Here is a 25,405-nt window from a genome sequence, read left to right on the forward strand (position 1 = left end):
TTGAAACCTACTGTTTTTGCCTTTGCCTAAGCTAGTGAATCCTTTCAGTTCAATCTGGCCAATAATTATGTTTTCTTACATTGAGTTCAGGAATAATAACATAGTGGCTAATGGGTGTTTTTATTTTTAAGTTTTATCTATCAATAACTGCCCTTTTCTTTTTTTTAAAGATTTTATTTATTTATTTGACAGATAGAAATCACAAATAGGCAGAGAGGCAGGCAGAGATAGAGAGAGGAGGAAGCAGGCTTCTTGCTGAGCAGAGAGGCCAATGTGGGGCTCAATCCCAGGATCCTGTGATTATGACCCGAGCCAAAGGCAGAGGCTTTAACCCACTGAGACACCCAGGTGCCCCTGACTGCCTTTTCTTTGAACAAACAGCAACCTCAACTAAATTTCTTTCTTTCTTTATTTTTTAGCATTTCTTTCTAAAAGACATGAGTTTCCACAAATGTTTTTTCCAGAAACTTGACAGTACATTTCTGACTCCATCTTTTAAGACTTGGTTTAAAATGCTGAATGCCACTTGACCATGCACAGAGCCATAAGTAACTTGGCTCTGTAAATCTCATCAGAGAGACAATGCAGTTCTGGCAGTCTCTGAAAGATGGCCTAGTCTGTGCTCAGTAATAATCTTTGCTTCTCTTTGACTACTTCTAGAATATTGAAAAAGGTGTATCTTTTGAACGTACTATATGTTTTTCAAAGATAACAAGTTATAAAGCACTCATTTTTAAATTTTTTTTCTTAGGGAAGTTCCTTAAATGTTTTTTGGTATTGTACCGGCAAACTGATATCAAATATATATGGATGTTTAGTATATTAATCAATAAGTCTTGTAATCCTGTATGAATCCCTTATGTGTTAAACTTTGTGTTTCCTCTAGGAAATATTGAACTATAAAATAAAGAAATGCCATCAGAAATCAAAGACATTGAAGTTTGGAAGGAACAATTGGGAAGGGTTATGGGTGCCATGTCATATACAGAACCAAAATTATGTGGTCCTGGTCTCTGAAGAATGCAATTTCTTTGTTAAATTTGCTATAAACCAAGAAAAAGATGATCACTTGGGCATTCACTTATAATTCAACACTCACACAGCAGTGTCATCTCCTCTTGGCTAAAGTCCATACAGCAGCAGTAAATCATATTAGCAGTCAGCAATAATGAGGAAAAATAAGACCAAATTTTGCGACCCAACTGGAGTACCATTACCAAAGAGACTACACAGCTCAATGGAATGCCCCTGACAGGGCAATCAGCTGTGGTTTTAAGAGGAAATAAAGGTAAAGATTGCCTTCCAAAAGAACAAATACTTCCCAGATAACAAGTTCAATCCATTGAATTTTATGAACCTTTCCTCATTTCTCTGTCTTCAAAAAACAAAAACAAAAAACAAACCCAAACCTCCCATTTTGTTAATGTTACATAAGGCCAGCCAAATGACTATCGCGAGAAGAGACAACCTCAGAGCAGAGTACACATCTGCCTTTATTTTCGTATTGAACCTCATATATTTGAAGCTATTGCCTACCCACCATCTTAGTTAACTTCTCAAAGAGAATGCTCATGACTCATATCCCTATTTTCTGACATGACGTCTACAAAGTCACCCTGCATGTATTCTTGTTTCTCTGACATCCCTCTGCTCTGCTGCTCGTGCCCATGAGAGACCTGTCCTTTCTCCTCACAGTGCACTTATTCCTTCAAACACTTCTGCAGGAGTCTGAAGAGAGGCAGCAATCATGAATAAACAATGAGGAGTATGCCTTACAAAACTACCCCTTGAGCCAGGAGCTCTGGAAATACACTGAACTGAAAAGGGGGGGTGTCTGTTGTGGGTTTCTGACTGTCTGAAAGCATAGGGCACATGATGATCTAAGCAACCTTATTTTGTAACGTGAAGGAGACTGATGTTACCATGCTCTTGTAAGGATGAACCCAAGGGAAATAACTCAGTACATGTTTGCCCAAGGCCAGACAATGCATTTGTATAACCTAGACCAAAATCCAAATCTCCTGACTTATGGTCCAGTGCTTACAGAAAGAACACAGAGCTGTTGCTGTCTGTCCTTTGATGCAACTCCTGGATGGCTATTCTCTTGCAGTTAGCCTTCTCTCCAGGCCTGGCACCAACACTTTTGTGTGTGTGTGTGTGTGTGTGTGTGTGTGTGATGAAATGTAGTGTCTATGGAGAGGGTAGCTTCCCTTAATATGTAAAGGGTTAATCACAAAGGAAAGATTCTCAAGCTCAAACCTCTTAGGGCAGCTGAATTCTGAATACAGATGTTTCATTAGCCAATACTTCTTGAAATGTTTGCTATTTTTTCTCTCTCTGGAACTTAGGATTTAAGGAGAAAGGCTAGAGTAAGAGGAAGGCAAACAGGGAGAATAAGAAAAAGAAGGACATTAAGTAATGTATGATCCCTAGATGGGGTTTCGCATCTTCCAAATGATTGTTTTTCTTAAAGGAACTCTTTCCTTGCAGTCTAAAGTATAGCCTTTTCTAGGACTTTAGATATCATTTGGATCTGAAAATCTCATTGAACATGAGAAGTTACATCAGAGTTTTACAGTTAGTGAAGTAACAGGTGCAGAACTAAACTCGAACAATTCATTCATTCATTCATTCGTTCGTTCATTCTTTCGAGTAATCATGTTATTACCCAGCTTTAAGTGCTCTTATCTGACTCCATATTACCCTTAGAATAAAGTCCAGGGTGCCCAGGTGCCTCAGTTGGTTAAGCATCCAAGTTCAGCTCAGGCAGGTCATGATCTCGGGGTCATGAAATTGAGTCCCACAATGGGCTCTGATCTCAGCATGGTGTCTGCTTGTGATTCTCTCCCTCCTTCTCTTCCTCTCCCCCCACTCATGCTCACTCTCTCACTTTCTCTCTCTAAAATAAATAAAATCTTTAAAAATAACAATAAATTCTCTTACACCGTACACAAAGATAAACTCAAAATGGATAAAAGACCTCAACATGAGACAGGAATCCATCAGAATCCTAGAGGAGAACATAGGCAGTAATCTCTTCGATATCAGCCACAGCAACTTCTTTCAAGATAGGAGTAGGGAATTTGGGTAAATTGGAAGGGGAGGTGAACCATGAGAGACTATGGACTCTGAAAAACAATCTGAGGGGTTTGAAGTGGCGGGGGTTGGGAGGTTGGGGTACCAGGTGGTGGGTATTATAGAGGGCACGGCTTGCATGGAGCACTGGGTGTGGTGAAAAAACAATGAATACTGTTTTTCTGAAAATAAATAAATTGAAAAAAAAATGAGATTAATAAACAAAACAAAACAAAACAAAAGGCAAGCAGAAGAGAACCGGGATTTGGAAAACTGGTTGGTTGCATTCTTGGGGTTTGGGGAAGATTCTTTCCTGTTAGCTGTATGATCTGCAGAGGGAAAGACCAGGCAGAGAAGAACATGTCAGATGAGCTTCCACTGGAAGTCCACCCCAGACCCTGCTGTGTGTCTGTGTGTGCGCACGTTTGTGTGTGTGTGTGTGTGAGAGAGAGAGAGAGAGAGAGATGCCCTCCTCCTGCCAGAGAACCAAGGATTTTAAGGCTGGTGAAGAGCAAAATAGCTAGCACTACACATGTGACTTGCTCTGTGCCAAGCACATTTTTTACTTAGCTTTAAAATTATCTACAGCTACCACCAATGACCAACCCCCTGGTGAGAAAGGTACACAAAGAAATAAAAAGGCTTATTGAAAAGCCCACAGCGGTCACATGAAAGAGCAGCACTGACACCCAGCACTCCTGCTGCCATCTCAGTAGCAGCCTCACCATTTGGCCTGAATCTTCATTTTTAATGGAAAATGCAAAACTGTCCATGAAGATTATGACTGTGACACAGTGTCCCAAAGACTGCCACCAACACTACATCCCCTGTGTATAAGGGATACTGTGCTGCTCCATGGAGAGGGGAGCCTGTCCCCCACCCGTTAAATACAGGCTGGGGGATTGCTTTGATGCCTGGCCACAAGGGCCATCCCTGACTGACAGACCCAGATCGAGGCCCTGCAGGCCCCAGCTGCAGCTCCAGCTTTTTTGGAACTCGTGGTGCTGTAAGGGAGCTGAAGTAGCCTTCTAGAGGAAGAGCCTCACGAGAACAATGAGAAAAGTACATAAAATTGACTCAACTTTAAAATAAAGTAGTACAGGGGCACCTGGATGGTGCAGTTCATTAAGCATCAAACTCTTGGTTTCAGCTCAGGTTGTGATCTCTGGGTCCCGAGACTGAGCCCCGTATTGGCCTTCCAGCTCAGCTCGGAGTCTTCTTAGGACTCTTCTTCTCCCTTTGCCCCTCACCCCCTCAAATAAGGAAAGAAACCTTTAAAAGATAAAGTAGTACCTAGTTTTTGTTTTCTTCAGGCTGGGTAAAGAGAAGTGATTATGTGGACATAAAACATTTCAGAATTCAGGTGGTACAGAATTGCACTTCCAGCAGCCAACCCATTACCCAAGAGATAACAAACCAGTTTTCCAAATCCCCGATCTCCTCTGCTTGCCTTCTTTATTACACTTTTACATCTTGGGTGTTGGAATCTTTAAGAATCTGGTTGAAACAAGATTCCATGATTTATCTTCTATCCTTCCTGGCTTGAGGAACCTGGGAACCTGCTTCCTGAGTGTCACAGCCCTGGGGTTCCTGAGGCCAAAGCCATCCTTTCTGCCTCCTGGAAACATATCTCCCATGACTAGAACCAAGTGGAGCCACTGTCCACCTGCCCCAGCCATATTCCCTGGGCTGCTTCCCTGGGGCCCCAGTGGTGCTGAGAGAGCAGCCAACCATGCAGGCAGAGCTGGTCACATGTTCTTCCCAACAGGCCCCTGGGCAAAGTCCTCAGCACTGAAATCTGTACATTGGCATGTGAAGAAGTAGGGAGGCCTGGGAAGTCTCCCATGGGAAGCTGAGGCTTACATTACATCTTGGGCCTGATGTTCACATTGGAGGCTATAGCCCACCAACACCGCCTTTGACTCTTGCCTCCTTATATCCAACCACCTACATTACTCAGAGAATGGGGGTGCTCCTAGAAACAGTTTTGTTGGTAATGGACCTGGGAGAACCGCCTGCCCCCAGTCAGCAAGACCTAGCCTTGACTCGCCAAATCTGTTAAATCGAGTGCTTCCACAAAAGCCTTAAAAGCACTCTGCTTACCCACTCTGCACTTCTCTTCAATGACATGCAGAGGTGGTCTGTGGAGCCCCTCCTGTGTGCACAGCCCAGGGCTAAGGGCTGACAGCTTGACAAGGATGACTCCAGCACAGCTCCTGAGCTCAAGCTTACCACGGAGGTAACGGGGAGAGGTGGTTACCTCCTCTCAGAGAGACAGTCACTCAGATGAGCAAAATGCAAAATAAAACCCAAACAAAAATGCCATAATAGGAGGCTTGAAGCATGTCTGAAGGTGGAGAACACTTGGTGGGCTGGGAGTCTAGGAGTGCTTTCAGAAGGGTGTAGGGAAATCTTCCCCCCTCAGGTTCCTGCATTGCAGTGTTGCCATGACTTCAATGGTAATGATGACATCTGGGGAGGTTTGTATCCATCCCCTTTGGCAGTGGGGGCTCAATGATTCTCATATAGCTGCAGCACAACCTTTGTCTCCCATCCTGTAACACTGCACACCACATCCCTGTGGATGAGCTGCCCGACCTCATGCCCTGTGGGGTTAACCCGACGATACACAGCAACTACAGGGTGGGAGCGTTCCCCACCAAAGAGCAGCACAGGAAGTGAAAATCAGGACAAACTCCAGGGCTCCAAAGGAGACATACCATCTGCCACAGCTCTCACCTGACTGATGCAGTCAGGAGCATGATCTGCAGCTCTTTAAAGCTGGCCCAACTAGAACTGTTTTTGTCCTGGACAGAAGTGCCACGAGGGATGGATGGTCTGATGGGTTTCTGGTCCAGCAACTTCTGAGAATGGCAGCCAGTTCTGCTGGGAAGATTTGCATTTCAACTTGGATGAAACAAAAAATTAAGGGGGTAGACAACTAGGGAGGGCTCTCAGCTCATTCTTGGGGTTCCCGTTGAGCTCAACTGGTGACTCAGTGGGGAGGTAACAGGAGGAGCAGGAGGCTTATACTCCAGAGGGCAAAGTGGATGAGACAGCCAACTGCAACACTCCTCAGAGAAGCTACCTCCCAAACTAGGACAGCCATCCTGAACAGTGTGTGGATCTCCTGCATGTGCCAGAAAGGCCTAGGGTCCACTTGTCCTCATGGTTCACCAGTGGGTTTATCCTCTGGCAGAGGCCTACAGAGTCCACTCACTCCTCGTCAAAGACCCTAACGCCCACCAGCAGCCCACCCTGTCCCCTTCATGGTCTCAGTGCAGTGGGTATCCTTGCTTAGACACTTGTCTGGCAATGATCACCCTGGATGTTTGGGTTCTCCATCACAAGAGTCTACGGGGGAGGAAGGGCATCCAGGGAGCAGTCTGAGCAGGTCTGAGTTATCGGGCCCCTTTTCTTGCCCCAAAAAGGCAAAAGGCAGCTGAAACCACTCTTGCTATCTTTGCCTGTGGCAACAGGAATGCTTCCATGGGCTCCCCAACCTTTCACCTCAATCAACTCAAATATGAGGTTTTACATACAGCACAACTTTGAGACAAACACCCTGAAAACAGAGGGCTCAGCCAGCAAACAGGTGCTGGCCATCTGGGGAGGACACTGCTTTCTCTGAGTGCTGGTTCCAAAGACAGATTAAACAGGACCCCAACCCTGAAAGCACCAGCTGAGAATACAGGAGGATGTGTACTCATTGACTGCTTCAGAAAACCAGTGGTAGAAAATACAAATCTGGTAGTACCAAACATCTGATAGCATGGTGTTTGGAGAAATCTAAAGCCAACCAACACTGTACCTGGTGATAAATTCTTCATTTAACTTTTTTCATTATTAAGTCTAGTTTTTAGTCCCAGTCCCCCTTTTTACCCATTCTCCCCACACACCTCCTTCCCCTCTGGTAGCGGTCCTTTTGTTCTCTATAATTAAGAGTATGTTTCCTGGTTTCGCTCCCGCCCCCATCTTTGCTCAGTTATTTTGTTTCTTAGCATAATACTCTCTAGATCCGTCTGTGTTGTTGCAAATGGCAAGATATTCTTTTTTAATGGAAGTCTACATTTAATGTTAACGTTACTTCCCATCCTATCTGGGAAACCTAATATTTGTACTACAAGACAGGTCAACCAGATGACCACAATACATTCTTTGAAATCATGTCACCATCAAAGGAAATTCAAGAGGATTTTCTGAATAATGAGACCCCTTGAAATAGTTTTTGTCTCTTCAGTGAGTTCCTGAGCAAAGATTGATTGTGTCCAAGGCAGTGTGGCAGTCCTGAATTTAAAGGACACACCCTCTGGCTAAGGACATGAAACATCTGTTATATATGGTAGGGAGAAAGAGAGAGAGAGAGAGAGAGAGATCATGGTGGTGGGCTGGGTATATGAAATAATAAAAATAATTTATTTTTAAATTCTGATAAAATGGGAAAGAGAAGCTTTATGTCTCAATCCATTTGGGCTGCTATAACAAGTATGAACAACGGGATGGCTTCAACACAGAAGTTAATTTTTCAGTGTTCTGGAGGATGATAAGTCCCAAGATAAGGCACTGGCAGATTCAGTGTCTGGTGGGAGAACCCTCTTCCTGGCTCATAAATAGCCATCATTTCACTGTGCCCTCACATGGTAGGAGGGACAAGCAATCACTCTAGGGTCTCATTTACAAAGGCACTGAACCCAGCCTCGGGGCTCCACTCTCATGACCTCAGCATCTCCCAAAAGCTTCATCTCCTAATGTCAGCACGCTGGATCTCAACACACGAGGATCTCAACACACGAGTTCTGGAGGCACACAAAAATTTGGTCCATAACACCACGGTTGAAGAAAAATCCTGAGGAGGAACCATATGTGTGTAGGTGTTGACTTCATTTTACTTAATGAAGCATGGTGTTTGGAGAAATCTAAAGCCAACTGAGCTCAATGGAAGGCAAATGGTGGAATTTGGAGAAGAAACTATAGCCCAAACACACATACAGTATGCTTTAAGAAATCAGAAATAATTCTAGAAAACTAGAAATAGAGAATGTAACTACAAACCATTGGTGAAGGAAATGGAACAAAATGGGCCAATCAAAAAACAAAAAACAAACAAACAAAAAAAACAAAGAAACCAAGCTGGAATGAGTAACATGGGAAAGGAATAAGCAAGAAAGGTAAGTTAGAAAATATAGAACAAGATAAGGGGATGTATGTCCAAATATCTTATCTGTAATAGCTATAATTAATCAAATTTTACCTATTAAATATGTTGCATAGAGTCAAAAGGATAGAAAATTTGAAAAAGAGGATGCAAGACATGCAGTGTGGCATGTGCGTGCGCACGCGCGCGAGCACACACACACACACACACACACACACATTTGAAGTTCCTGAGGAAACAATAAGAAGAGGTAATATTCATTGATTTAAAAGCTGCACATTTTCCAGAATTAGTGAAAGACATACTCAGTCTCTAAAGTGCACAAGTCAAAGCAGTTTAAGTAAAATGAAGTCAACACCTACACACATCATAGTAAAACTGTCAGAAAGCAAAGACAGACAAGCAGCAGGTCATAAAAACAGAAAGAAAAGATGGATCGCCTACACAGGAATGGTGATTAGATTGACAGCTGACACAGGTGGGATATCTTTATACTATTATAGGAAAATAATTGTCAACTGTGAATAGTGTAGTTTGTGAAATAATTTTTCAAGAACAAGTGCAAAGTACAAAACAAAAACTAATAGAGTTCTCCACTCGACTCCCTCACTAATGAATTCCTTTAGGAGAAAGAGAAATTAGCCCCAAATGAAGATCTAAAATTCAAGAGGGCCATATGCAAGGAAGATGTTGCACTTGTGGATAAATCAAAACAATAATTAACTATATAATTGGAATAGCAATGTCTACATGGTGTAGTGAATCAGAGAGGGAAACAAAATCCTGAACAACAAGAGTGTAGAAGTGGATGGGGGTAGCATCCTACAATCCTTCCCATGGTCGGAAAGAGTTTTAAATTTAAGTAAATATGACTGTTACATTTTCTAGATTAACCACAAATAGAAACACAACTTCTAATCTAGTAGCAGGGAAAGTAAAATAAGAGAATTTAAGCAATCTGAGCTATAGAAAGAAAGGAGAAACACATTTAAAAGAAACAAAAGAAAGAAAAGGTGAAATTTTTAAACACACATAAAAATAAATTAATGAAGGGAAGCTGGGTGGCTCAGTGAGTTAAGCATCTGCCTTCAGCTCAGGTCATGATCCCAGGGTCCTGGGATCCAATCTCACATCAGGCTCCTTGCTCAGAAGGGAGCCTGCCTCTCCCTCTGCCTGCTGTTTCCTCTGCTTGTGCTCTCTCTCGCTCTCTGACAAATAAATAAATAAAATCTTTTTAAAAATTCAAAAAGATCAATAATTACATTCTAAGTAAATGGAGTAAATTCTCTTGTTGAATACAAAGATTGTTGGCATGAATAAAAATCCCAACTAGATACTTTTTCAAGGAATATACCTCAACCTAAAAATGTAAATATATATGAATATTGATACTGAAAGCATGGAAAATATTTATCAAACAAACATGAATTAAATATCAGAGAAAGTGAAGTAGAATTCAAAATAGAAGGGGAGATAAAGATGGAAGTTACATATGGTAAATGGTCACCAGGAAAATTCAGGAATTCTTAACTTGTATACATCTAAAAATACAACTCCAAAAGCATAAAGTAAAAATTGACAGAAATACAGGGAGAAATTAACAAACCAATCCTCACAATTTTCAGGCCATGTATACACAATCCCAAAACACAGCTCATAAAATTTGGGACAATGACTGGATATCATTTAGAAAATGCTGTTTGTTGGATTCAAGCTTTGTTTACGAAACTGAATTCAGTAAAGCCAGTTTGTGTGCAGATGGAATTTTTTAGATTATAAAAGCTCTTTCAGATTCCACTATAATTTTGTCATGGCTAGGATGTTACCCCCTCCCACCCGACTTGAGACTCTTGAGGTTTTGTGAGCACATTGTTTGGCTTGGAAAGGAATGGAGTGGTGGCAGAGAAGCATGAGACAGAGGAGGAAGGAGGGGACACCACAGCAAGGGTCCATTCTCAACAAGTCACCTCGTGGGCCACTGGGGCTGGGGTCCCACCAAAACCTTCAAGTTTCTTTTTTTTTTTTTTAAAGATTTTATTTATTTATTTGACAGAGAGAGATTACAAGTAGGCAGAGAGGCAGGCAGAGAGAGAGGAGGAAGCAGGCTCCCCGCTGAGCAGAGAGCCCGATGCGGGACTCGATCCCAGGACCCTGAGATCATGACCTGAGCCGAAGCCAGCGGCTTAACCCACTGAGCCACCCAGGCGCCCCAAGACCTTCAAGTTTCTTTATGGGATGCACATTAGAGTTGCTATCACAGAAGTGGAAAGGGGAACATTCATTCACAAGGATTCAACCCTCCTCCACCACAGGTCATGAGTTGTGGCTCTTGACACTTCCAAGTCTCACAGGTGAGAGTACCAGGTGAACTCCCAGAAGGATCCATACCTCAGTGTCTGAGAAGCCCAGGTGGAAAGCAAGAGACTTTCCATGCAGCAGCCAGACTTGCAAAGTCAGTTGATGCAGCCAGAGTAAGAAATGTTCATGAAGATGTGATGTGTGTCTCAGGAGTATCTCAATCAGAAATTTCTTGAAGGACTCTTCATTGCATTACTTGGCAAAAGAAATGGATTTCTGTCCCCCACCCCCCACACACGTGAACACACACTTCCTTGCAATAATCATTTTTCCTAGAGCTGCTAGGAAAATCGCCACACCCATTACAAAGCCTTTTCTCAGAATTCCCAGAATTCTGAAAAACTTTGCAGCCCCTACTCAGTGTCCAAGTGAGGCCAAAGAATCTCAAAATCAGTATCAGAACCAAATGGCTCAGAGTTCATTAGCTGTCATTATTTGCCCAGCATGAACTCAGCAATATGGAAATGCAGAGCAGAAAGTCTAAGTCTCTCAACCTTCAAAGTGCATACAATTTAAATTCGTAGGACACCACCTGCAAGAATTTCTAAGTGCCTGAGTAGATGGGAAGTGATTTATCCTTCTAGACTGAAAGGATTCTTCCCCAGATCATACATAGCCTTTCCACCAATTTGACTTCCTCAAAGGATTTGAAAAACAATTAGCATGCCTGCCTACCTCCAAAATATGTGCCTTCCAACATAAGTTTCCCTTATTTTAAAAAATTGTTAGGGCACGTGGCTGGCTCAGTCAGTGGAGCATGTGGCTCTTGATCTCGGGGTTGTAGGTCAGAGCCCTATGGGGGATGAAGAGTTTCCTTAAAAATAAAATCTTTAAAAAATTGTTATCAAATAATTTCATGTCCCTGTTAAAAACTCAGATAATGCAAGAGGATGTATAGCAGGTAACAGGAGCCTCTGCTCTCCTTTCTCTCACCCTCAGCCTTTCCACTCAGCCACTCTTCTAATCCTTTCAGCTGTTCACATCAGAGATACTCCTGTATAATATCATAATATGTCATGCAAGACAAAGAAAGACTGAGGAATGTTCCAGATTGAAGGGAAAGGACAACTAAATGTAATAAATGATTCTAGATGGATTCTGTACAGAAAAAGGAAATTTCTGTAAAAGACATTATTGAACCAATTGTCAAAATTGAAATGTGACTGGGGGATTAGATAAGAAGCTTCTGTCCAGATTTAGAAATCTGTATTTTTTTTCAGATTTATAATATTATAATCATACAGTGGGTAGAGGATAAAATGTCATGTTCAGATTATAATACTGTATTTAATGCTGTATTAAGCTATTGTATCTAATTGATACTATATTGTATTAGATAAATGTATAGGATTCAGATTTAGAAATACTGTAGTCTATTCAGGTTTAAAATTGTGTTCATATTCAAAGCATTGATATAGATTTTCTGAAGTCTATAACTAGTCACGTTATGTAAAAGAAGGTCCTTTTTCTTAGAAAATACACACAGCTTTAAGAGATACAGAAGCAGGTACAGCCACAATGGAAAAAAGTATGGAAGTGCTTTTAAAAATTTAAAACAGAACTATCATATGATCCAGCAATCTTACTTCTGGGGATAGATCCAAAGGAAATGAAATCAGTACCTTGAGAAGACATCTGCATCCCCCTGTTCACTGCAGTATTATTTACAATAGCCAAGACCTGGAAGCGACCTAAGTGTCTACTGACAGATAAATAGATTTTATAAAAGTGAGATATATACATATGATTGGTAAATATATAAGTGAGATAAATGTATTATATATATAATTTATGAATATATAATGGAATATTATTCAGCCATACAAAGAAGAAAATCCTGTCATTTGCAACAGTATGGGTGGACCTTGAGAGTTTTATGCTAAGTGAAGTAAGTCAGACTGACGGCTAGAAGATGTCATCCAGAAGTGATGACTGCCAATTCGCCCATGAACTGGACCATGATAATCAGAGTTTGCTCAACCCCTCCCCTGTTCTTAGAATGTGCATTCCATTGCCTTTTCCACTTCCAGAGGCTTCCCTAAGGACACAAACTTGAGAAAGTGAATGTGGTCCTGAAACCATCTGAACAGTATATGTGACTGAACACACTTAAGACCTTTGTAAAAACTTTTAAGATCTGGCAGGCAGGTGCAGAAATCTACTAATCTTGCTGCCACCCAAGACAAGCCTTGTATGTATGTTCCTTTTGCTATTAGAACTGCCACCTACCAACCTGGAGTGCCTGCCTCTTTTGTCCATCTCTCCCTACCCTCCACATACAGTCCCATATAGATTTCAGGCTTCACCTAGGAAGCTCCCAAGGACCTTCTAACACAGGGAAGGACAAAAACTACAATTTCACTTATAAGGAATCTGAAAATGTGAAACCCATAGAAACAGAGTAGAACAGTGATTGTCAGGGCAGAGGAGTGGGGGAATGGGTAGTTACTGGTCAAAAGGTACAAACTTTCAGTTATAAGATAAATTCTGGGGGATCTAAGATACAGCATGGTGACCATAGTTACCACACTGTGTTCTTTAAAGTAGCGATGAAAGTAGCATTTTAATGTTTTCTCCATAACAACAAATGGTAATGCTATGAGGTGAAAGATGTGTTAACTCACCTATTGCAGTAAACATTTTGTGATATAGTGCTCGCCTCGGCAGCACATATACTAACATTTTGTGATATACTCATGTATCAAATCATCAGATTGTACACCTTAGATTTACACAATGGACTATGTCAATTATATCACAATAATCCTGGAAAAAAAGAGATAAAGAGGCAGATGATATATGCAACTTCCTTTTAAGTGGTTCAGAAATATATATATTGTGTGTGGATATTTTATTATATTTATACTGCTAAACCAAAGGAAACAACAGTGATTTCCACACCTTGTTCAAATGTCATTTCTGAAAATATCTCCTGAGCTCATGAAATTTCTCATGCACTGATGTGCTGCCTCCTGCTGCTGAAAGCAACCTGGGAGTGTGATTCTGGGAATGTGACATATTAGGAATCTTTTTAAATTGGCCTCACTAAAATTGTAATTTTTTACAATCTCCTTTTAAGATTTTATAGCCATATTTTAGCCAGTAAGCAATTTTGAAAGCTGGAATGATTCAGTCCTGTTGTCAGTCTGTGAGCAGATTTTATTTTGACTGGCTGCATAATTTCAGTAAGGGTTTGAGAAGACTGTGTGTAAAATGCCTACTTGTCTCTTCATTATCAAATTGGCACTTCCAAGAACCAGACAGGAGATGTGAGCAGAGTATAGACTTTTCATCATAAAAAGTTTTCACACGGTATTTTCAAGAGTTTTTGTCCAGTGTGAATTAAGCTCTAAACTGAAAAAGAGGTATTACTATTTTAATAATATTAACAAATTAATTTTATTTTTACATACTAATTTTATGAAATTTAGAAAATACGAAAGAAGACCAAAAGTCTGTCCTACTTTGTTCCTGGAACTCTTCCTAAATGTTGCTTACACAGAGCATTCTAATAGGTTACTATTCCATTCTGTACTTAGTCCATCCCATGTTGTTAAATAATGGTGGAAAGTATTCTCATTTGAGTCTTGATATTAATAGGAATGCCAGTAATAGTCATTTAATAGCTAATATTTATTTTGCTTTTTCTCTGCCATGCCAGAAACTGAGCTAAGTACATTACTCATGTCCTCTTATCTCATCTTCTGGGGAAATGAGAATGTTCTATTATTATCCCCATTTTATGACTGAAAAAACTGAAAGATCAGAAAGTTTATATAATGCATCCACAGTTAGGAAGGTAACAGAGCCACCTCAAATATTGGGCTTTTAGATATATGTATGTGTGTGTGTGCATATATATGTACACATATATATACATATATATGTACACACATATATATACATATATATACACACATTACAAAATATTAAGATGTGAGGCACCTGGGTGGCTCAGTGGGTTAAGCCTCTGCCTTTGGCTCAAGTCATGACCTCAGGGTCCTGGGATGGAGCCCTGCATTGGGCTATCTGCTTAGCAGGGAGCCTGCTTCCCCTCTCTCTCTGCCTACTTGTGGTCTCTCTCCCTCTGTCAAATAAATAAATAAAAATCTTAAATATATATATTAAGATGCTATTATTGTGGGGGTTTTTTTTGTTTGGGGGCTTTTTAAAGATTTTATTTATTTATTTGACAGCGAGAGAGAGAGAGAGAGCAGGAACAGGAGCAGGGGAAGGCAGAGTGGGAGAGGGAAAGTAGGCTTCCAGCCAAGCAGAGAGCCCAATGCAGGTCTCGATCCCAGGACCCTGAAATCATGACCCATGCCAAAGGCAGACGCTTAAAGACTGAGCCACCCAGGAGCCCCTAAGATGCTATTTTTAAAATAATCATCCTCTATTCCTACTTTTAAGTTGTTTTTTTTTTTTTAAGAAATAGGTATTTCTTCAGATGTAGTGAAAAGAAGGGCCATCTGTACCCCAATGTTTATAGCAGTAATGGCCATGGTCGCCAAACTGTGGAAAGAACCAAGATGCCCTTCAATGGACAAATGGATAAGGAAGATGTGGTCCATATACACTATGGAGTATTATGCCTCCATCAGAAAGGATGGATACCCAACTTTTGTAGCAACATGGATGGGACTAGAAAAGATTATGCTGAGTGAAATAAGTCAAGCAGAGAGCCAATTATCATATGGTTTCACTTATTTGTGGAGCATAACAAATAATATGGAGAACATGGGGAGATGGAGAGGAGAAGGGAGTTGAGGGAAATTGGAAGGGGAGGTGAACCATGAGAGACTATGGACTCTGAAAAACAACCTGAGGGTTTTGAAGGGACGGGGGGGTCGGGGGGTGGGAGGTTGGGGGAACCAGGTGGTGGGTTATTATGGAGGGCACGTATTGCATGGAGCACTGGGTGTGGTGCATAAACAATGAATACTGTTACACTGAAAAGAAATTAAAAAAAAGAAATAGGTATTTCTTGAATGAATGTTAATATTCATTGTTTGAGTTGTTAATAAAATGTTTAAATAATTTCCTATTATGATACTAAATTCACTTTGCTTTCCTGGGGTAGGAACTTCTGTCTATAGTACAAATGTTTATGACATTTTTGGTTAGTGATTTTTCAAAGTTCATGCTTATTCTGGAGTCAGTGTTAGTAATATGTATTTTTCCAGAAAATGTGTCCATTTGTGGGAGACCTTTGATGTATGTTGGTTGTACAGGTTACTAGCTCCCTACCCCAAACTCAACCCTAGAGATGGAAGAGAGATGGAAGCAAGAATCTTACAACCAGCTGTGAGGCAGAAGATGGTCCAGAACAAGCATGGCCATTTGGCTTGAGTGTGGTCGGGTGCCTCTAGACAGGAAAGTTAGAACATAATTTCTAGAGTTCTTTGCCAACACCTGATCTTTCTCCCTTTAGTCTCAGGATTCAGCAATGCTCTCTATGAGCCAGAATGAATAAAAGGAGGTAGTGCTCATAGTTCTCTGTTTCTACAGTAAGAATAGGTAATATTTATTTCTCCCAATAGTATGGAACTAGCTAGGATGAGAAAGACCAAAGGAAGGGAGGCTCTGTTTTATCATCTGGAAAGATGGGAAAAACAGACCTAGTCTGACTGTACCAACTTCCAGAGAAGGCCTGAGAGAAATGAGGGATCCCCACTTTCCTTCCCCACTCTGGCTTCATCATGAAGCTTCACACTTTTGCCTGATGAATCTAAGCTCTCGCTGAACTTGAACTCTAAAAGGTAAATTAAGGACAGCTGGGTGGCTCAGTCGATTAAGTATCCAACTCTTGATTTTCACTCAGGTCATGATCTCAGGCTCATGAAATCATCGGATTCTCTCTCTCCCTCTCCCTCTGCCACTCTCCGCCCCCAGTTCTCGCATGAGGGCACCCTCTCACTGTGCACTCTCTCTCTCAAAAATAAAATAAAGTAGTAAAATAAAATAATAAAAAGTGAATTAGACCTGGCTGCCACCCAGTGGGAGTTTACAAAACTACACATGTTACGTGCTACAGCCTAAAGATATTCTGAGATTTAAAAGGGCCAAAGGAGGGGCATCTGGGTGTTTTAGGAGTTAAGCCTCTGCCTCTGGCTCAGGTCATGATCTCAGAGTCCTGAAATCAAGCCCCATATCAGGCTCTCTACTCAGCAGGGAGCCTGCTTCCCTCTCTCTCTCTGCCTGCCTTTCTGACCACTTGTGATCTCTGTCAAATAAATAAATAAAATCTTTTTTAAAAAGGGGGGGGGCAAAGGGGCTGGAGAAGGGAGGAGCTTCTTTAGGGAATCAGTGATAGTGGCATTGCATACACATGTAACAGAAAGAGCACCCTGAGAAGCAACACACCACACAACATTTATTCTTATTCTTAAAAAATAAATGTGGCAAAAGAAATACAGGAAAGGAAACATTCATGAAATCCAAGTTGCTTTCAAACATAAATTTTAAAAGACCAAAACATCTTTAAAACATTGCTTATAGATATTGAATAATTATTTAAACATGGTCCCACGATATTTCAAAAGGGAAGGGAAAGTATGGCTTTCTTTCTTACTTACGAGTTCCAATGTATACAGCCTATCAAATGACGCTCAAAATAATACAAAAGTATTCCCTAACAAGAAAATCGAAATGTCCAAAGCCAAGTTTAAGGTAAAGATACTTTAATTCATTCATGTCTGTATGGGCTCTTTGCTATTTTTAAAGACATCTGATTCTCTGGAGGTTAAATAAATTTATATTTTCAAATTCAGAGTAAGAACATCAGACCTCACCTACTAATCTACACAGTATATTGAACCAAATTTCAAAATTAGGTCCAGAAGTATATATGCTTTTTGAACTTTAAATCCTCCCCCTCGAGTTCTATAAAAGAGATGTAAAATTTTATATGAAATTAACTGGTTCAAGTGCCTTTAAGGAATGGTTCCCATCTAGAGTAAAATGGGATTTTCCCTAAGCCATCCCTTTGTCTTCTTAAAGCAAGTGGCATTGCGTTGTATCCTAACACTGGAAGAAGAAAGTCCAGCTGAGAGTACTGGTCTTAGACAACTTCTGTCTTGTGGAAAATGCCATGAGGGATGAACACATTGCTCAGCCTTTGAGAGTGGGTCCTGTGGGCCTCATCAGGCTCCTACCTTTCCTGGCAGGAGCCCCTCCAGCCTGGAGGAGTCTGAGCATCCTAGGGCACTGTTGCCCTGGTGTGCTTTCTTGGTCCCCTGCCGAGCAGAGCTGGAGAGATCAATAGCCACATCTTCCAAGCCATTCTCAGGGCGGGCTTCATCTGAGCCTCTCTGGGATCCTGCCAGTCTTGGGCTAGAACCTTCCTGGAGGTGGTTTGAGTCCCAGAGTCCTGTCAGCTTTTCTTCATTTCCCAGTTTCCTTATCATCCCTGTGGATTTCTTATGCATCCCTTCCCAAAAAAGAAAAGAGAAAAAATAAAAAATAGATATCTCCAAATTCAGCAATTTTGTAAGTCTCTTCCTGGTCATTGTTCTCGAAATTCCATTAGAAGTGCCCTCATCAGTGCCCATCTCTGGGGTCACTAAGGATGCCAAGTTACCTACTAATGGGGTTAACACCTAACCCCATTAGGTGTTAAAATCTGATGTCTGCCTGTGGGGTGCAGTCAGCAAAGGTATTAAAATGATTTTCTCTTAATTTAATTGTTGCCAATGTTTTGAAATCAGGAGATGGCACATCAAAAGCCAGACTTCCAGCTTTTCTGAAAGTAAGATGTCTGGCAGCACTGGGCCCACTTTCTTGTGGCCACAGCTCTGCAGATACCAGTAAGTACCACCACCCTACACCTGATCTGCTTGTAGAAGTTCAGAGGGGTGGATTTGGTTCCCAGACCAAAATTCTCTCTGGCTCTTCAGTCTTGGAGGGCAAAGTCTAGGCCATATTTACAATTGTTATCTCTGGTCTCACCACAGCAAATGACCGAATGACCCTAGGGGCTAAATGAGTGCTAAACAAACCCCACCACCACCATACACACACCCCTAATTCTAATCTCCTACCCTGCCCCAGGGGCTATCTTGTGATTCATTCCTCCCAGGTGTGATCCCATTAGTTTCTTGTACAGAAAACACCCAGAACGCCCAGTCCCAAAGCTTGGACCTCTCTTGAGTAGACTGCTCTGTCTATGAGACAGAAAAAAGCAAGTTGTTAATGGCAGAACTAGGACTCAGACCCCAAACCTTCTTGTATATAGGGGGTTAATCACCTACAGATTTCTCTGCTTAGAACTATCCTCATTCCTATTACCATGAGCTCTACATTGTATGGTTTCCAAACCTTGTAATAGCACTCAACCTTTGAAAACATATTTCACAAATTACAAGTATATCATTCCACTTTTAGAACCAAGAACTGATGTGACCTTTCCACACACTGCCGACACAGTTTTGACGAAAAATAATTCTACTGACAATAGTTTCAATCTTGGAATTAATTAAAATCAATGTGATATTCTAGGCCCCAAACTGAGTAAATGGATGTTGACTGGCTTGGCAAATGGCTGCCCTTCAGGGAACTCTGGCCCCTCCCCCAGCATTTCTGGCCTTCTTGCTGGCTGCAGGGCCCTCTTTCTTACCCAAGAGCCAGGGTGCACAGGAACCAACCAAGCCACCCTCGGTGGAATTGAGGACGGAGTCTGGCAGTGGGATGCAGTGTCGCACCATGGCCCCATAAAGGCCGTACTCAGCCATCACGCTGCTACCACCCCAACGCTTCTCCCGCTTCCGCCACTTGGCCCTCCGGTTTTGAAACCAGACCTGATGTGAGGCAAGACAGGAAGCAGAAGAGCATTCAGGAGGAGACACAGTGAAGAGGATGCTCTTAAGTGTCCCTTAGCAGGGAGTCCTAAAAACAGCCAACTAGTGGTTCAAATCCCAGACCTTAAGGAGCTGTGCCTACTATTCACTCAAAACACACAGGGACTCATCATTGTGTGGATAATATGCAATCAGTTTCCACTAAGGTTTTCCAGAGAGCCAGGAATGATAAAAATAAAATCAAAGTATTATTTCCCATGTCGTGTAAAGAAGTGGACTATTATGTTTCCTGATTTTTCTCATTGGTTGGAAAGAGTTCACAGTGGCAATGGTCCCTTTTAATGTCAGGTTGTTGGTTTGTTGGTGAAATTTCTCCTGGAAAATATTATCTTAATAAAGAAACAATAAGGAATATTGATTAGCTGTTAAACAAAAAAAAAAGAGTTAGTGACATATCTTCTGACCTGGGGAAGTGTCCAAAATGTGTTGTCAAGCAAAGAGGCTAAGAAGTATAACACAATGCCTTTTTGTATAAACAAAGAAAAAATTCCATGTGTGTAAATATACATATCTATAGGTATACACATGTAAACATATTCAGGGCCAAATATATATGACAGAGATGGTGTGCCGAAAGGTTTCTCTCAGGGAATGATAGTCAAAGAGATGATAGATAAAGGATAGATAGATAAGTAGAGTTATAGCTAGATATAACTGTATATGTAGTTTTTAGTTGCAGCATACATTATTGTATAATTTTAAGGAATTAATTAATAAAAGAAAAAAGACATTTGGGTTACAGGTGCTGTCTTTTTGGAATAAACATACAGAATGGCTCTAGCATTGTGGTACCTGCAGCTAAGTGAGCTTCAGTTTGTGTGTCAAGGGAAACGTGTGGGGTTGTTTAGAGGTGCCTGTGTGTATGTGAAAAAAGCATGTTCTCTGTGATGTCTTTGGGAAAGAGAAAGGGGACCCCAGACACCTGTATTCGGTCTTCTGGAAGCTCAGTTTTCACGGCCAGCATTTCCCGGGCATACACATCAGGGTAGTGGGCCTCACTGAATGCCTTCTCCAGCTCTTCCAGCTGGTGGGCAGTGAAAACAGTCCTATAAGGAGACCCAAAGCACATGTGTAAGTGCATGTCCACAGGAGGCTGCCAGGCTTCCCAGATGTAGAAGACACAGGCCTGCCTTTCCACACCTTAAAAGGCCACCTCATGATAACTGGATATCCTACCTCTAAATGATTGGCCTCTGGAAAGTCCAGAAGTTCTTTAACATATTTTTTCCTCCTCGATGAATTCTATCAACTCATTCTAAGATCTATTTTAAAGGGCCACAAAATTGTCTTTAAAATGCTACAAAAATTATCCTGCAGCCTCCTGTGAATAGCAGAATTATGTTCCCAAATGGCTATTATGTGTCAACCAAGAGGCCACAGGGCCTGTCATAATGCAGCACCATAGATTCCCAGATTCTGTGTCCTAAGTAAAGGGCCAGGGAAGACAGCCTGGTTATATACCTGTGCCGCCTCTTCTTCCTCTTGCCAGGAGTAGGGGACAGTTTCAGGCCACGCCTGTCTTCAGATGGGCTATCCTCATCTGTTAGCACAGGAGAAAGAGAAGATTTTAAAGGTGATCACATTACCTTTTATTGAAAAAAAAAAAACCCTGTTTTTAAAGGTGAGCCTATTTTTCAGAGCACCTCGGTGGCACAGTCAGTCAAGTCTCCCACTCTTGGCTTCAGCTCAGGTAATAATCTCAGGGTTATGAAACTGAGCCCCAAGTTAGGCTCCATGCTCAGCATGGAGTCTGCTTGAGATTCTCTCTCCCTCTCCATCTCCCACTTATGCATGCAATCTCTCAAATAAACAAATAAATCTTTTTTTAAAAAGGGAGCATATTTTTCTTTTTTTTTAATTTAAAAAATTTTGTTTATTTATTTGACAGACAGAGGTCACAAGTAGGCAGAGAGGCAGGCAGAGAGAGGGGGGAAGCAGGCTCCCTGCTGAGCAGTAAGCCTGATGTGGGGCTCCATCCTAGTACCCTGGGATCATGACCTGAGCCGAAGGCAGAGGCTTAACCCACTGAGCCACCCAGGTGCCCCAGAAAAAAGTGAGCTTATTTTTCACTTTCTCTGGATTCTAATATGAAGATTGAAGTTATGATTCTGCTGAGGAATGTTAACATTTATTAATACACACTAGCATTGTTAGCACTTACTATATTCCAGGCACTCTCCTTAACATTGTCCATGCATTATCACAGTTATTCTTCATAAAATAAAAGAACTTCAGGGGAGCTGCTAGTATTATCCTATTTTTACAGATGAAGAAGCTGAGGTGCAGAGAGATGAAGTAACTTTCCCAAGATCACAAAGGTTGTACATGGTGAAGTATTTTATGAAGACTGTGTGAAGCTACTTGGCTGTTAATGGCACTCTCTACCACCACTTAGCTCCCAACTCCCAAATTCATTCACTTCTTTCCACCTCCAACCCCTCCTTTTAACCAATACATCAACATTTCTCTAACCAGGGGTGGGGGCAGAGGTTTGACATTAGAAGCCTTGTCAGAACTGCACTAACTCCCTGCCTTGCTGTACCAATTTTGAATCTCTGGAAGTAGGATCCAGGAAACTCATTCTTGACAAAATCTAGTCATATTTTGTCTTTCATTTTACCAGTGCTCAGAAAGAAAAAAACTCATCCTATTAAGGTGGTTTCTGAATTTTTTAGTTAAATTACTAATATAATGGTTTGTTTTATTTTACAGAAAGACCTATTAATACAGTTTTTTTTTAAAGCAGAATGAAAGTTTGCTTGCCTGCTGATCTGTCATGCTTAGTTTTATTATTTTGTTACTTTTATTATCAGTGAAGACTCAATGTACTCTTTTGCCTTGGCTGCCTGGATGCTCAGCTGTAGGCTCTACACAGTTTCTCTCAGTCCACGTTTTCTAATATAATTCTCTGTTTTCTTCCACCCACACCTCAGACCTCTCAATTTTTTTCTTTTTGCCTCCTTCTCTTTCCCCATATTCCGCCTCAACTTCTTTGAGGAAATAACTGGGCTCGGAACAAAATGCTGAGCATAGCTCAACGAAATTGGCGAGTTTAGTCCTTTCTCACGTGTGGGAAGGAGGGAAGGCAGCACAAGGTGAAAAAGGCGGTACCTAGATTCCCTTTTCAGCACCCCAGAAGGCGGACAGTTCCAGGCCTCCAGGCCGCGTGCTATTCAATCTTTAATCCAGCAAACCTTTGAGCGCACGCAGGGTACTTGGGTTCTGTGCAGGTGATGAACAAGCACGCCCGGGCCTCACTGACCTATGCCGTTCGTAGAGGCCGAGACTCGCGTCTTGCGCTGAGGAAAAACCCTCAGGAGACCGCTGCTTGGTTGCCGAGACCCGCAGGGTAGGTCGAGAACCGGGTGGTGGTGATATCCGCTGTGCTGCGGGACTAGATCCCGGAGAAGAGGCAGGGATTTAGGGAGAGGCAAGGGTCAGGGATCGAGGCTGAGAGAATACGCCTCCTCCGACGGGACCACTGCCTGGGGTCCCGACTTCCCTTAGATCCGGGATGCTGGGAATAGGGGCTCAGTGAGGTTATGGTGAATTACCCCTGCACTGCCCCAAGCCGGAGGAAAGAGGGGCAAGACCCGCATGGGCTGGCCTGATTACCGGACGTCGAGACGCTCTCGCTGCTCTTCTGGCTGCTGAAGTGGGGAGCCGGACCACCTGGGGCTTGCTGGACAGCGGACTCAGGCGCTCTGGGTGGAAGAAACGGCACGTCGGCTAGGAGCAGGCAGGGCGCCCGAGCAGCCACAGGAGGCTGCGCGCCGAAACCACAGAGAAGGCCGAGCCCCAGTGGGAGGGCCCCGCGCGCCAGGCAGGAGCTCCCGACACCCGGACCCGTGCAGGGTGCGGCCGGGGAGGTCTCGCAACCAGATCCTGGCCCGGGGTCGGAAGGCGCGGGCACCTCAGCCTCCAGGCCCAGCAGGTCTGTGATGGCGAAGCTGCGGGGGCGCGGAACACTAGGTGAGCCGCCAGGCACCAGCGCCCTGCTCCTGGAGCGCCCGTCGGAAAGTGCGTCCTGGTAGATCATTGCTTCTCAGTGGGCGAGACTTGACCTTCGCTAGGTCCCGTTTGCTGAGTGGGCACAGCTCAGAAGACGCTTTATACTGCTGGACACCCCGTCGGGCGCGGAAGGCCAGGAGGGTCCAATCAGTGGGTCGCGGACGCGTCATCGCCCCGGACCCCGCGATATGGGGACGCCACGAGTTTCCCTCCCCTCGGTCGCCGCCCTCCCAGCTGCAATCCCCTCAATCACCTCCTTCTCTCTCCTCTCCAGCTGTCCTCCTGCCCATTCCCCAGCCAACCCTTTCCCCGCCCCCATTCTCAGGGAGAGGAAAGTAAGAAAGGGACGACCCCCCTATCTGCCGGTTCCTCTAAAAGTCACATATTCCAGGCCCCGGTGTGGTCTTCCTTTTCCTTCCAGATTCTCTAGGTGGAGGTCCTGCTCACAGCTGCCCCCAAAGCCTCCTCCCAAGACCTAGGTCCTCTGGGCACCTGGCTGACTCAGTCAGAGGAACATGAGACTCTGACTCTCGGGTTATGAGTTTGAGTTCCCACCTGGTGTGTAGAGATTACTTTTAAATAAGTAAAACTTTAAAAAATATTTTTTAAAAAAGACCTAAGACCTCATTCCCAGCCATACTACCACCAATATGACACTCGCCAGCCTTCCAACTCCACCGCCAGGGCCTTCCCCAAAAATCTCCAAGGGAAGGGAGTGGGAAACATTTATTTAATTCACTCCCACTCCATCTCCAGCCGAAGTTACTCCCTGCTCGATAAATGGCTTTAGCCTGTGTTAAACTCACAGGAGCTAGGGGAAGTAGTAGAGAGTGACAGATGTAAAGTGAACCAGGGAAGAGTGCTCAGTTTAGTAAACAAAAGTACTGGAGGTCCAGTGAAATTTGAATTTCAGATAACCAGTGAATATTTTTTTAGTGTAAGAATGTACCAGTATTTTATCTGGGAACTCTTAATTGGGTGGGGGATAAATTGGAACATAAGACCTATGAGAGGCACCCCTATTCAAGGAGGCAAATAAATTACACTCAGATTTTACCATCATTCAAAGAAACCCTGATTTTCCCGGGGAGCTCCCTGATTTGTTAAAGTTGGCGCCAAATTACATGAGTAAACCACTCTGGGCTCACACACAGATAATTTGAGTCCACCAAACTCAAATTGTTCAAAACCTTGAGCCCACCCTTTCTACACATAGAATCCTGGAAACAGAATCTTTTCATTGTCTCCACACAGCACCCACCCACCCACCCCACCCCCAGGGCCGGGCAGTCTGAGGTCACCAAGTGAGAGAGGTAAAAACTCTGGGTCCCACCGGAGTGGTTCCCTGCCCCAGAGAGAGGAGCTCAAGCCCTGAAAAGTGGGTCTCTGGCTTGCTGCACCTTCGAGTGGGTCCTCTGTTAAACATGCAGATTAAAGGAGGAGCTTCCGATAAAGATAATTACAACAGGCTGAGCATTAACTTTCCATTATTAAAGGAAGACCCAAATCTCCTCCCCTCCTCCTCCTCCTCCCCCTCCTCCCCCGCAAGCTGTTCCTGGTATTAGCAAAACAATAACTTTCCTTTAGGATAATTGTCTTTTGAATCGCTGGGGGTTAGGGGCGGCTTTGGACCCCAGCATCAATTTCGGCCCTGCCAGGAATTTAAAGGAAGCTGTTGTTGGTACAGGACCAAGTCAACATGCTCTAGCTCTTTGCTCCGCAGAATAGTCGTTTGTAATTAATAATTTGAGGCTGCAGTTTAGGAAGACACCTAAAGATCCACACGTTTTGAGACCGAGTTCGGGGTAGACAGGAGGGACCATCCGCCCCAAGGTGGCTCAACCGGGGTCACTCTCAAGGGGAGGGTGTAAGAGGTGGCTCCCCGTTTGGTACAGAAACTCTCGCGGATGCTTGCGCCACGCCTGCAGCCTGGAGAGCTAATAACGTCCCC

At 42.9% G+C, this 25,405-nt stretch overlaps 1 protein-coding gene across 1 annotated transcript; it reads right to left on the minus strand.

The window, feature by feature from the left end:
- Positions 1–17,730: 17,730 nt before the first annotated feature.
- On the minus strand, positions 17,731–23,482 carry VSX1 (visual system homeobox 1). The gene is made up of 5 exons (XM_044262437.1): positions 23,059–23,482; positions 20,905–20,983; positions 20,366–20,489; positions 19,203–19,383; positions 17,731–18,017 (listed from the first exon to the last, which is right to left on the minus strand). The coding sequence occupies exons 1-5, from the start codon at positions 23,480–23,482 to the stop codon at positions 17,731–17,733; spliced, it is 1,095 nt and encodes a 364-aa protein (XP_044118372.1).
- Positions 23,483–25,405: the final 1,923 nt, after the last annotated feature.

Source organism: Neovison vison, chromosome 8 (genome assembly GCF_020171115.1).
Source record: "Neovison vison isolate M4711 chromosome 8, ASM_NN_V1, whole genome shotgun sequence".
NCBI lineage: Eukaryota > Metazoa > Chordata > Mammalia > Carnivora > Mustelidae > Neogale > Neogale vison.